Source organism: Sorghum bicolor, chromosome 7 (assembly GCF_000003195.3).
Source record: "Sorghum bicolor cultivar BTx623 chromosome 7, Sorghum_bicolor_NCBIv3, whole genome shotgun sequence".
Classification (NCBI taxonomy): Eukaryota; Viridiplantae; Streptophyta; class Magnoliopsida; order Poales; family Poaceae; genus Sorghum; species Sorghum bicolor.
In genome coordinates, this window is record NC_012876.2 from 15206088 (window position 1) to 15219788 (window position 13701).

A 13701-nucleotide genomic window follows, 5' to 3' on the forward strand; every position below is an offset into this window, starting at 1 on the left:
CGGGTCCGACCACGTTGCTCACTTCCCGTCCCGGCGGCTGGACGAGGACGACGTGGCATTGATGGTGGTGGCGGAGGCCCTGAATGTTCTCTCCCTCGCTCTCCCCACCGTCAAGCCCAATGGGGGGCTCCCGCGCCACATGGAAGGTGGCGGAGGCCCTGGATCTCCCCTTCGCCGCTTCCTGCCCCCGCTCCGTTGGCGCTCCCGCCGCCACCGCGAGCGTGCTGCACGGCCAGCCACTCCATCATGGTGGGGAGGAGATGCCCTGAGGACCACCACCACCCAGGGTGTCGTCGACGCCGACGACTCCGATTTCAACTCGGAAGGCTCGGAGTACGACGAGGAGCGGTCGGTGTCCCCGCCCCCACCGCACGCGCCGTCGCACCACCACCACGTGCTGGCGCCAGTGGCGCAGCAGCCCCAACCGTCGTCCTACTTCACGGCGGTGAGGAGGCAAACGACGGTGACCTCCATGCTCACCCTGCTCGAGGAAATATATGAAAGAGGGTAATCCTACCAATTGAGAGAAGAGGTAACTCTATCTCAACAAATCAGACAACCAAACATTAGCTGGACTGATATAGTACACGCAACCAAACAAGTAAGGATTGGCTAGCTAGGGACTGGCTTGGACTAGCCAGGCTTAGTTTGGCTAGCCAGATTTATCTAGGAAATAAACCAAACACACCCAAAGTATCTATATACCTTTATAGGCTATTTATAGTCTCTGGCCATCTAAATCCTTTTACGGTTTGGCTAACTATACGAAAGAAGAACAGGGAGACAGAGAGGGACACGGAGGACGGTGACGGATGGATGAAAAAGAGAACGATCAATTTAGGGACAAATGATTATTTTTTTCTTTTAAATTTAGATATTGGGTTCGACTGGTTTCATGCATGACTTATATCTAACTAGTTGTATGTTCTATATACAGGCTAGTAGAGGTCATCAAAGTAAACACAACTCGAATCCCATATTGGCTAAGGGGGTGTTTGGTTGGAGTTAAAGTTTAACAGGTATTGTAGCATTTTCGTTTTATTTAACAATTAGTGTCTAATCATAAAATAATTAAGCTTAAACGATTTGTTTCGCAAATTACTCTCTAACTATATTTTTAGTTTCATAAATAATCTATAGTTAATACTCTATATCTAACATTCAATATAACGGACGATAAAGTTTAATAAAAACAACCAGCCTAAATTGTACATATCGACGCAGCCATGCATAAGGCTGCATAACTTTCTATCTAGGCAAGTCAAACAACTTTAAATTGCATTGACTTGTTCAAATTAAAGGTGTGTTGTATAACTAATTTAATTTAATACTAAATAGAGTAACCGATCGGACCCATACGACACTGTTAGCTAGTCTCATGCATATTTCATGAGAGTGTTATGCACATTAAATAGGGTGTTACATAAGCAAAATTGCTGACTTGACAGGGTCATTAAATAAAAGGAGTTTCATCAAATGAGAGAGGAGTTTCATCCTCATAAAACTTATGTGACTTGATTACCTAGTTTATAGTTTTGGTACATTGAGATTAGCCTTAAAACTGTTTTTTATTAAGAAATAAGTTGCTCATTTTGTAACGGACGATAATTTTGCAGTTTCATGGTTGCCTGCCTGTGCAAGGTGACGTGACGATGACGACCGGCTCTGCCTCGTGCCTCCCCCACCTGCTTCCTCGCGGGAAAAAACAGCCATACAAAACTGTCCCATTCCTCCTCCCTCCCCTCCGCTCCAACCGCCTCACCGCGCGCTCCCCTCCCCGCCTGCCACGGCGTCTTCCGTGACCGCCACCACTTCGCGATCGCGGCCGCGGCCGCGGTCGCGGTCGTGGTCCGACGTCGCGCTGTCCATGTCGTCGTCGTACTCGTCTGCGGCGGCGTCGCCGACGCCCTCGGAGCGGGAGCCGCCCCGCTCCCCTCCCCCACCGCCTGCGCCGTTGGTTGGGGCGCTCATCGAATCGCTCTCGTTCCGCGGGTGCGGCTTCGGCCGCGCCGCCGCGTCAGCGTTCGAGAAGGAGGATCTCAGGGAGCGGGCCGCGTTCCCGCAGCGCCTCCGCGCCGCTGTGCACGCCGCGATGCGCGCCAGGGACCCCGCCGCGGGAGCATTCGCGCTCGTCAACCGCGACGCTGACGGCGAGGGGCGTGTCGCGGGCAACCGGTGGTTCGACGCCGCGGTGTACGACGACGCGCCCGAGTCGCCGCTCGTTGCTTTCGTCAACCCGCGCAGTGGCGGCCGCCTCGGGCCTGTCGTTAAGACCCGCCTCCAGGAGCTCCTCGGCGAAGACCAGGTCAAATAACGCCACGCCTCGACCTTTCTCTCTCTGTCTCTCCATATCTGTGTGTATGTTGTGCGGGCTCGGACCTGTGCGGTTGCCCGTGACGTCATTAGATGGTCGGCGTCGCGGGCTACGTGGACCTGCTGTCGCGATGCGGCGAAGCGCGGGCGATTGTGCGGATCCAGGCGGCGCTGGTCACCTCCGGGCATCTCCGGCGGAGTGTAGAGCTCCACGACGCGCTCATCCGGGCGCTCTCCCGCTCCGCGCGCCCGCACCTCGCGCTCCCGCTCTACGCCCACCTCCTCCGCGCCGGGCTCCTTCCCACCCCGCACACCCTCCCTTCCCTCCTCAAGTCAATGGCGCTGTCCCCGGCAGCCCCGGGCGTGGCGGTGCTGGCACTCACCGTGCACGCCCACGCCGTCAAGCTCGGCCTGGAGCGGTTCGTCCTCGTCAGCAACGCGCTTATCCGCGTCCACGCGGGCTTCCTCGGCCGCCTCGCCGACGGGCTCCTGCTCCTGCGGACGGCCGCTGCAGTGGACGCCTCCACGTTCAACACCCTCATCACCGCCTACGCGAGGGCGGGCCGGGTCGCCGACGCCCGGGCACTGTTCGACGAAATGCCTGTGAGGAATGCTGTGTCTTGGAGCGCCATGGTGAATGGGTATGTCCAGGCCGGTGATGCGAGGGAAGCACTGCAGATATTCGCGCAGATGCAGGCTGAGGATGTCCGCCCGGATGACACAGTGCTCGTGGGGGTGCTCGCTGCTTGCGCGCAGCATGGGGCACTGGAGCAGGGGAAGTGGGTGCATGGTTACCTGAAGGCTCATGGCATTAGGATCACTGTATTTTTTGGCACTGCTCTGGTTGATATGTATTCCAAGTGTGGTGAGGTGCAGCTTGCAATGGAGGTGTTTGAAAGAATGGAGGACAAGAATGTGCTGGCTTGGACTACTATGATAAAAAGCCTAGCAATGCATGGACGAGGATCAGAGGCATTAATGCTCTTCACTCAGATGGTGAGCTCAGGTATCAGGCCGGATGACATTGCCTTCATTGGTGTGTTGTGTGCTTGCACACATGCAGGGTTGGTTGACAAGGGCCGAGAGCTTTTCGATTCCATGGTGAGAAAGTATGGCATTAAACCAAAGATTGAGCACTACGGATGCATGGTAGACCTCCTGGCACGAAATGGCTTTCTTGATGAGGCCAAAGAGATGATTCAGAAAATGCCCATGAAACCTGATGCCTTGATCTGGGGAGCTCTGATGGCTGGTTGTAGATTTCACAAGAATGTGGAGTTGGCTGAGTATGTTGTCCGGCATTGGATCTTGTTGGAACCTGACAAAAGTGGTGCTTATGTACTTCTAGCTAACATTTATGCTGCATCAGGTAGGCATGCTTCCGCTAGGGAAATTAGGCACCTAATGCGTGAGAAGGGAGTTGACAAGACACCTGGTTGTAGCACCGTGGAGATTAAAGGAGTTACTCATCAATTCATTGTTGGAGATCTCTCACATCCTCGCATAAAAGATATTTTGTTAAAATGGCATGAGATTGATACTAGGATTAGATTGGAGGAGGGTTACATCCCAGACAAGAAGGAAGTTTTGCTTGACATTGAAGAAGAAGAGAAGGAGGGTGCTCTTAGCCGGCATAGTGAGAAGCTGGCAATTGCATTTGCTTTGATTAGTATGAGTGACAATATGCCTATTCGGATATTCAAGAACCTCAGAGTTTGCCATGATTGCCATCATGTCACCAAACTAATATCCAAAGTATATGGGAGAGAAATTATTGTTAGAGATAGAACACGCTTCCATTTGTTCAAAGATGGCAGTTGTTCTTGCAAGGACTATTGGTAGCAGTTAACACTTTCTGCAATCAAATTGTACCTAATTCACGAGTATCGTCTTGATGAATACATCAGGGATTCCCAAGCAGAGGGAATCAAGTTGTTTAAAGGGCAGGTTCCTCGCAGACATCTGCACCTATATAAATATGCTGCTGCCAATTCAAAATCTATGGATACAGTTGTGCTTTTGTGATAATCTGTAACATACAGTATTTAATCTGAATTGGCATCATGCTATATTCAGTTGAGAGAACTAAAGATATTTTCTTTTTTATAACCTATAATTGCAACAAGTAATCTACCAGGGTATGTGAACCATGTGTCGGTGGTTAAGTGGGTAATGCTACTGATCCGTTGTCACCTTATTACCTGACTGTGATACCTCAAGCAAGAGATGAACTGTCCAACATGGATAGGGATCAAATCTTTGTTTAGGGAGATTATGGAAAATGGAGATAGTGAATTTTCTGCGATATACCATCAACCAAAATGGAATTGGGTATATTTTTTTTATGTTAGCATAAGAAACTTATTATTTCTATTATATAATCAGCACATTCTGTTTATATATGGAGGGCACCTGTGCATGCTTCTAATAAGTCTTACAGTTTTTTGTGCTGAAGAAATTTAAATTGTTTGTTCTCACAGCTGATGGACGTGACACATACAAAAATTTCCTGATGTTTCATGCAAAATTTTATCATAGCTCTGTCAAGTGTGTTGGAGTTAGTTCATTTCGTATGAATATGAGGGGCTTCATTTCATACAGTCCTTTATGAGGCTGTTATCCGTTGTAGGGAACATTACTGAAATTAAGAATCACTTAGATTTACAAACCATAGCTTTTTAGTTCCTATGTTTGTTACAGGAAGTTACAGAAACACAGATTTTTGTACCTGTGCTTAGATGAAGTGTGGAACATTTATCATCATGCCATATCTTTAATATCTGGGGTTGCTCTGTTCTGTCCTGTTAATGAAACTTTGAGATGACTTTACACTAAATGCATTCTTATTGACAACAGCTTTTCTAAATCCAGGTTTTTGATCTTACTGTTGTGAAGCCTTCTGACTTTGTGGAATATGCTCTGGCTTGTTTGGAACAACTTGCAGACTCTGGTGATCACAGTGCAAGGTTTGTTCGCCATAATCTGCGAGTCATGGTATGTACAAAACTTTGATGGCTGCAATCATTTCAAAGACTACAATATTAGTTGCATTCCTCCCAGTTGTTTATGCATTTCAAGGTACCTTGTAGATTCATGAGTTGCATTTTCTAATACTAGTTTGACACTTTGACCACAAGTATTTCAAGGTACCTTGTAGATTCATGAGTTGCATTTTCTAATACTCTACTTTTGAGACTTCTTTTTAACACAGAGTCTGAATTGCTACCTAGGCAGCAAAGTTGTTGCTTCCAAATACTTATTATAGTTCATCTTTCCTAGGTTGCAGGAGGCGACGGTACAGTAGGTTGGGTGTTGGGATGTTTAGGAGAGCTATACGTTCAGAACAGGGAGCCTGTCCCTCCAGTTGCTGTAATACCACTTGGAACAGGAAATGATCTCTCCAGGAGTTTTGGTTGGGTAAAAGGATGTCCTTTTTTTCACTTTACAGTCTGTGAAGTTACTATAGGTTTTTCATCACACGACAGTTATTTTCAGGGTGCTTCATTTTCTTTCTCATGGAAAGCTGCTGCTAAGCGATCTCTTTACAAGTCTATTTTTGGCTCAGTTTCTTGTTTAGACAGGTGACTCTTGTTTATAGGATAGGAATTCGTTAATCTTCAATGCATTTTGTTGCAATTTAATGCTCATAATATGTCCCTGTACCTTTTTTTAGTATTAACATGTTCTCTTTGCATCAATTGTGTTTGATAAATGGAGAATATCATTGTCCTTACACTTTACTCACTTTGTTTCCAAATAGATGTTTCAGATGTCATCAGGATCTTATCCAATACACTTTTTTGTGTGTTATCATTTTTAATTATACGATGATAGAAAAATTTCTCATTTAATTTCATTCTGAAAACTCTATGTCTAAAACTATATTTATTTGGAAACGTAAATAATACCTAGAGATATAATTTGATATCGCTTACCGCTTAATTATACAGCTATATCAACTTTATTACATATCAATGGAGGAATTGAAGGGTGCTAACTTCACTAGGTGCTACCCATATATGTTTAGCTAAAATAGAACGCATGCAGATCCTGTTGACCTATTAGGTTTCTATGCCATCCTATTTAATGAAGAGTCTGCTCAATATAGGTGTATTACTTTGGTGTCATCGTTTTGTGATTAAATCAGCAGACATGATTGCTATCCTAGAAGTTTTCACACCCATGTTGAAGCCTTTAGATGATATCTTGTATAGAAAGATGGCCCACTATCCCTCTTGCAATTTGTGTAGCTTTTCATTTAGCTTGTCAATTAATGTTGTTCTCACTGTTATTATGAAATTAATTTTTATTTGTGCACCAACTGTAGCAACATAATTTATCTTTATGATCGAGTTCATCTATAGGTAAGATTTGTGCACCTATTTCACCACTTCCAATGCTGCATATTACATTGTGCAGTTGGCATGTTGTTGTTTCTATGCCTGAACATGGAGAAGAAGAAAAGGAAGATTTGGACCTCCCTCACTCACTTAGGCGTCTTGGAGAGTGTACATTTTATGATGTAATGTGTCAATGCCTCTAGACTATCATCTTGTGTTGTCACTGTTATGCCTGATGGTAGAACTAATAGTAATGGAAGTCTTTATTTCCTGCAGGATGGCACTGCTAAGGGAGAGTTGCCTGAAACAGTTTCCTGCTTTGATGGTGTCTTCTATAACTACTTCAGCATAGGTAATTTCATGTTTCAACCTATACATTATTCAACATGTTTGTTAGCACCTCCTTAGGCCCACTTTGTTTCAGCTATGGCTTTTCCAGAAATGGCTTCTGCACAAATTTTAAACCAGTGGAAATCAATACAAAATTATTGTTTTTTTTGGAGAATAAAGTTTCAAAAGGTGGAAGTTTACTTTAAAAGCATGTAGTTTTTAAAATTGGTTCCTCAAATTGGAACTCTTTCTTTATAGGTTTTATGATGTGAGGAGCAATTTTTCCAGTTTCTGGCAGAAGCCCAAACAAACTGGGCCTTAGTCTTTGAATTATTCAATTTTTGTTAAGAAAATCATTGGTGCAGTTATTATTATATTATAGGTAATAATCTCTGTTCTGTTTGATCCCTTTTTGAACCTTCTTATGTTGTGAATGTGTCATGTCAAGTGGAAGGGTTTCAAAATCCTTTCCTTCACCTTAATGAAATGATGCGCAGTTCTGCACTGTTCGAGAAAAAAAAAGATCCTTTCCTTCAATAGTTCAGCAAACAACTTGGTTATAAACTGTTCCAAACATGTATAATCTTCTTGGGTGTGTTCTCAATACACACATACATACATAAATAAATAAACCTTGGGCAACTTCCTACTTTTTCTAGTGTATAATTGTGTATCTGCAGGTGAGCCTTTGTTGTACTTTCTTAATTTTAGGTTTCTATAGTAGAGGAAGGTAATAATTCATTCTCAATACTACCCTGGAGACAATGAGATGAATATTCTTTCAGGAGTTACTTTCCTATTACCCCGTTAATTCATATCAGTCATCATACAAAATGATATATAGGAGATTCGGACTTAACATATACATGCTACAATTGTGTTTGTCGTTACTTGTTACCACGTGTTGTTATTTCTAATCTTTACATTGCATAATAAGTGTCATAAGGACTGGTCTTGAAATACCCTTCTCTTGTGTTGCAGGAATGGATGCTCAAGTGGCTTATGGTTTTCACCAATTACGTGATGAGAAGCCGTTTCTTGCAAGTGGACCTTTATCCAATAAGGTAAGTAACTTATGGATGCGCTTCCCTACATGGCTACATTTATGATAACCCAGCAGTTCATCACCTTAAACCCTAATATTTTTTGAAGGCATCCTTAAACCCTAATATTGGTTAATCAAGTTTTATAGTTTATTACGAATCATCTATGACAAATGAAAACTGTTCAATATATGCTTGTAATGTTAACATAAGAATGGGTTAGTATGTACATGATATCTTTGGCGTATGGCTGGAGCCCCAGGGGCTGTGTGTTTGTTGATGACCTTAGAGCCCACTTAGGCTCAGGTTATAGTCATGTAGTTATTTTGTCACAGGCGCAATTGTAATCTGAGAATGAGGGGTGTAGTGTGTTGTGTGTCTACTCGGGGTTCTGACCCATTTTTCTCTTCTTAATATAATGATATGCAGTTCTTCTGTGTGTTCGAGGAAAAAAATGTAAGGGCCCGTTTGGATCCTCGGAATTGAATTCATTCTTATAATTACAATTTAGACATAGATTAATTAAGCTAATATAGTTGTATATGAAATATATTTGTATATCTATTGTTAGGCATATAAGGGACATACTTATATGTTGCATTTCTATTGTAAGGAGGTGAGTTGAAGAGTGTGCTATAAGATGGAGAGTAGAATTATAGCATAATGATCTATAGAATATATTTCCATCTCCCACCCTATGAATTTGAGATAGGCTTATTTGTGAGCTTGGGAAAGTTATGGAATGTCAAAATCCAAGCCAAATAGCCTAATCCATTATGTAGATTTCAAATCCTCCAAAATGAAGGGATCCAAACAGCCCCTAAAGGATATCTGCAGTCAATGTAGTGGAGGTTTCATTGGTCAACTAACAATGATGCTACCATTTTTAAAAAAGGGAAAATCAATATCAATAACATATGCCCTACTCATCTTAAGTTATAGTTTTCCTTTGGGTAATCCAAAAGGGTAGAATCACCATTTTCTTCAGTTGTGTTTTGCAAGCTGTTAACATGCAGTTAATTATCTGCACAACAAAGGTAATGATATGAATTTTTAAATGTAGTATACTCATTAATATGTGTAGGTCCAATTAGTTGATGATTTCGTTCATCAAGGTCACATCAATAACTTCTAGAAACTATGATTAAGAAGTGGAGCTGAGAATACCACCTTTCTCCTGTATCTTAAAATAAACCTGAACTTGCACCTTAAGCACTACAAATTTTCTAACTAAAGCATTGATGATTGTACAATTTCTGGTTTCACTGTGTGAATTGAAGCATGCCTTGTTCGCTGTTGGTCAAGGTAGAGACATGAAACTAAAAGAACGACATCAACTTGATAACAGGAATTAAAACAGATAAAGAACAGCTTGGTGCAGTTGCATTGAAATAATACATATTTGCACTGTGAACAAATAAAACTAGGCTCTATTGTGGGTAACTAATGTGATGCTTACTATGTGATCTATATTTTGAAAAACTTTTAGAGTGAGCATTTCTAACTAAATTACTGATTGGCTGATTTTGTGACAGTTAATTTACGCAGGATATACCTGCAAGCAAGGATGGTTCTTTACGCAATGTATTAGTGACCCTGAATTAAGGTATGGTAGCTGCTTTTATTTTGGGGTAATTAATCATACATTTTACAGGCACCTACATGAGTGACAACTCCCCTGGTCTAGTGATAACTTTAATATTGTCAGCTCTTTTTTTTTAAAAAAAACACTATTAATAATAACGTGCCGACTTTTAAGAAGTTTGATAGTTAGGGATCAATGTTTTAGATTGTTTCAGAGTTGCAAGTTTGTATTTGGACCAATGTTTTCAGGTCGTCCGATTAATCGCGATTAATCATCCTAGTCGGTCAAGAGTGCTCGATTAGGAGGTCCGACCCGACCAGGTCGACCAGAAACCTAGTCGTCCGATTAGTCGTCCACTTATCGCGATTAATCGTCCGATTAGGACATGGACGACCAGGTTGTGTGCTCTGTTTTTGGGCTTTTTTGACTGGGCAGATATGTGGGGGGTATGGAGATGTTGTTGGTTGTCCCAGTTCTCCATAAATAGTTAAGGAGATGTTGGTTTACATCAAAAAGAGTTGAAGATGCAGAGGAATGTTGGTTTACAGTAATGCAGTCTTGATGCTTCCTTTATTGTGTATAATATAGTGCATTTATAGAGGTATATATATAGGTCGACCAGCTGATATGCCTGGACGACCAGGGACGACCAGGGGGACGACCAGGGTCGATTAATCGACCTGGTCGCTAATTAATCGCGATTAATCGCCTGGTCGGTCCCAGGTCGACCAGGATCGACCAGCCGACCAGAAAACATTGATTTGGACTCTGGCTATAGTTGAAGGTTGGAATTTTTCCATTTGAAATATACAAATGGTTTTTTTTTGGCAAATAGTAGCATGTGATGTAGGACAAAATTCTCTAAAAGTATGATTGTATTAGTTTATTACACCAAAATCCAGTAATAATCCGATAATATTTCAGTTCTCGGCAATAACGGATTTAGTTGAGTCTTCAGTTTAGATGCTCAATAACGTAGGCTTTCAGTTTCCTTCTGAATTCTAGTTGTACATTTGTTAGTTCTTAAGACTTTCCGCATCTGTTTTTTTTTTTTTGGTTCTATTCAATATTTCACTATGGTAGACTGCTTGCTTTTACACTTTGTTGTAAAAAAAATATTTTTTTTCTCAGAAGTGAATGACCAGGGTTGTACTCATTTGTCAAACCCTGTATGGGAAATCTCAGTTTGTTCTTTCTATAATATGTCAGGGGATTGAGGAACGTTCTCTGTTTATCAATAAAAAGGATGGACAGCTCTGAGTGGGAGAACATTCCTGTACCATCGAGGCAAGCTCACAATTTCTCTGTTTTTGGATAGCTAGGGATCATGCTTCCGCATATAGAATGTGAAATTAATTTCATCTGACAATCTATGATGCAGTGTGAGGGCTATTGTTGCATTAAACCTTCACAATTATGCAAGCGGAAGAAACCCGTGGGGAAATTTAAAGCCTGAATATTTGGAGAAAGTGTGTTGAGTAAATTTCTGTGACCATTCATCACCTCAATTGCATTAACATTGTCTTCTGATAAACTCATTTATGCCAATAGAGAGGATTTGTTGAAGCCCAATCAGATGATGGTCTTCTTGAAATATTTGGATTGAAGCAAGGGTGGCATGCGTCTCTCGTGATGGTTGAACTTATATCTGCCAAGCACATAGCTCAGGTAACTTGCTCCCTCCACAATTGTTCGAGTGGTTACTCGAGACTATTGTCTATTTGACCAAAGTATGCAATGCCATTATGTGAATCTCATTATTATGAAGTAGTTTCCCATCATATACAGTACAATACTGTTTGGTAGGACGAGATAATCTGCTATTTGGTCATTTTCTTTTTGGTAGAGGTTCAGTTTAACCAAAACCATTAAAGCAAAACTGTGAATAAACATGTATTTAAATGTGAACTAGAGTGCAATTTTAAGTTCAGTAGGAATGGAAGTAGATCACACTGGAGTTAAAATTTTATTTTGTTTTGTGGCCTAGACGCCTAGTGGCCGATTAGAAAACAGAGTCCTCTATAAACTATAGAAAGAATACTTATTGCTTCTTTCAGAAGCACCGCATAATTTGGTGCTACCATTCCATGTTCAGGCAGCGGCAATACGGATAGAGATCAAAGGTGGGTATTGGCGGGATGCGTTCATGCAAATGGATGGGGAGCCATGGAAGCAACCACTTAGCTCCGAGTATTCAACATTTGTGGATATAAAGAAGGTGCCTTACCCCTCACTAATTATCAATGGTGGAGACCGTTAGCTGGAAACATTTTTGTGGCATGGCCTACGCGGAGCTGCCAAGAAAATATTTTCAGCTTCCAGCTTGGGGCCTGAACTCCAGGCACAGCACAGCCTTTTTCTCGCGGTTGCATGAAGTCCTAAGTCCTAACTGTATATTGAGTTGAGCTTGTACGTGGAACAACTGAATGCAATGGTGTCTCCGCCGTCCTTTGATCGCAATTCTGTTTGAAGTTCCGTGCATTGCATCAAACTACCGTCTGATGTATACTTGCTAATTTGAGGATCGTAGTGATTGCTATCTGATGAAAGAGATGTGATAGTCATGCTGTCACCCTTCCTTTATGGATGGGAAAAGGCATCATTTGGATGTCGTCGGATTCACATGTGTTGAGGTGGATTAAAGCGAAATTTAAACTAAATTGCACTCCAATCTATCCCAACACATAAAAAATGCATATTGTTTGGATAATTGGTATGATTACATCCCATCAATTACATGCATATTGACGTGTATTGTGGGCTACATTTTTTTTAAACAAGCTTTTCAATAGGTTTGATTGTTTGAATCTGTTAGCCATTCAGCATATTTTCTTCTTACAACAAATCAGTACTTTCTGCCATGGCTTATCAGCTAAATAAGTGCAGGTGCACAGAATACATAAAAAACGCAAAGTTGTCATTGGAAAGACCTGCAACCATGGACCTTGTTTAGTTCCGAAAAAAATTTCGGATTTCGTTACTGTAGCACTTTCGTTTTTATTTGACAAATATTGTCCAATCATGAACTAACTAGGATCAAAAGATTTGTCTCGCGATTTACAGACAAACTGTGTAATTAGTTTTTGTTTTTGTATATATTTAATGCTTCATGCATATAGCGCAAGATTCGATGTGACGGATAATCTTGAAAACTTTTTGAATTTCGGTGAACTAAACGAGGCCCAAACTGGAATCTCGCCATTTTGGAGCTCAGCGCCCCATCCCCGCACTGGCCACTAGCCACTGGCCCACCAGCGCACTGCCCGACTGCACACCATAACTGCCACTACGCTGTATTCTAATCTCTTCGTTTAGGGATGCGTCCAACAGACTCAAATGGACTACTTAATTTGGGTAGTTGTAGACTAAAAATCCACTCAAATAGACTACCTATTCCACCCAACAGATTTGTTGGCTACCTAAATCTCCTTCTCCACTCCTCATTCCTGTTAGGTCAAGGGTACTATCCAAATCTTCTATCTCCCACCCACATGCCTCTCTCTCTCCCGTTCGTGCTTGCCTGACCAAGACCAGCCAATGGCCATGGACCCCCCCAGCTATCGCCGCTGCCACCACGAGCCAGCAGCCGCCCTCGCCGCTGGGCTTCTGATGTTCGTGAAGCGCGGTGTTGTCCTCCCGGTTTGGAACGATACGCTCTTCGTCCCGCTGCTGGTCCTCATGGCAGCCCTCGTCGTGGCGCCGCTTCTCGACACAGACACCATCACCCGTGTGGACCCAGCCACCACCGCATACCGGGTCCTCGTCCGAGCCATCAAGTCCGACCTCAAGCATATGCTGCTCGCTGTCGGAGCCTGCCTCCTCGGCGCCGTGGGGTCGGGTCTGCCATCAAGATCGCAACCATCTTCGTCGCCGTCACTGCCTTCTCTTCCATCGACTGGCGCCATCGTGAGGGCCGCACTCGGCACGGCAAAGGGCAAAGTCTGGGATCCCAGCAAGGGTGCGGGCTCCTCTTCTCTGGCGAGAACACGGTGAGGATGATATGTGGGACTCAGAAGTCATCCTCTGCTAAGACAAAATTAGGTAGCCAATTTTAGGTAGTACAGCTGGAGTTGAGAGAAAAATTTAGATA

At 42.9% G+C, this 13701-nt stretch overlaps 2 protein-coding genes across 2 annotated transcripts; both read left to right on the top strand.

Moving 5' to 3' along the window:
* Nucleotides 1659-12183, top strand: LOC8067933 (diacylglycerol kinase 4). The gene is made up of 12 exons (XM_021464227.1): nt 1659-2305; nt 5185-5307; nt 5593-5730; nt 5809-5894; nt 6733-6835; nt 6930-7005; nt 7965-8047; nt 9562-9632; nt 10821-10898; nt 10993-11080; nt 11163-11279; nt 11707-12183. Exons 1-12 carry the CDS (start codon nt 1868-1870, stop codon nt 11869-11871), a joined length of 1566 nt encoding a protein of 521 aa, XP_021319902.1. The 5' UTR covers nt 1659-1867; the 3' UTR covers nt 11872-12183.
* LOC110436762 (pentatricopeptide repeat-containing protein At5g66520-like) lies at nt 2337-4422 on the top strand. Its single transcript, XM_021464225.1, has one exon. The coding sequence runs from the start codon at nt 2407-2409 to the stop codon at nt 4153-4155; it is 1749 nt and encodes a 582-aa protein (XP_021319900.1). The 5' UTR covers nt 2337-2406; the 3' UTR covers nt 4156-4422.

Bases quoted from the DNA above. Each gene is read 5' to 3' on its own strand.
- LOC110436762 (XM_021464225.1), top strand. From the start codon at position 2,407: ATGGTCGGCGTCGCGGGCTACGTGGACCTGCTGTCGCGATGCGGCGAA.
- LOC8067933 (XM_021464227.1), top strand. From the start codon at position 1,868: ATGTCGTCGTCGTACTCGTCTGCGGCGGCGTCGCCGACGCCCTCGGAG. The intron at 6,836-6,929 runs GTAATGTGTCAA...TATTTCCTGCAG, and splicing joins GAGAGTGTACATTTTATGAT to GATGGCACTGCTAAGGGAGA. The intron at 7,006-7,964 runs GTAATTTCATGT...CTTGTGTTGCAG, and splicing joins CTATAACTACTTCAGCATAG to GAATGGATGCTCAAGTGGCT.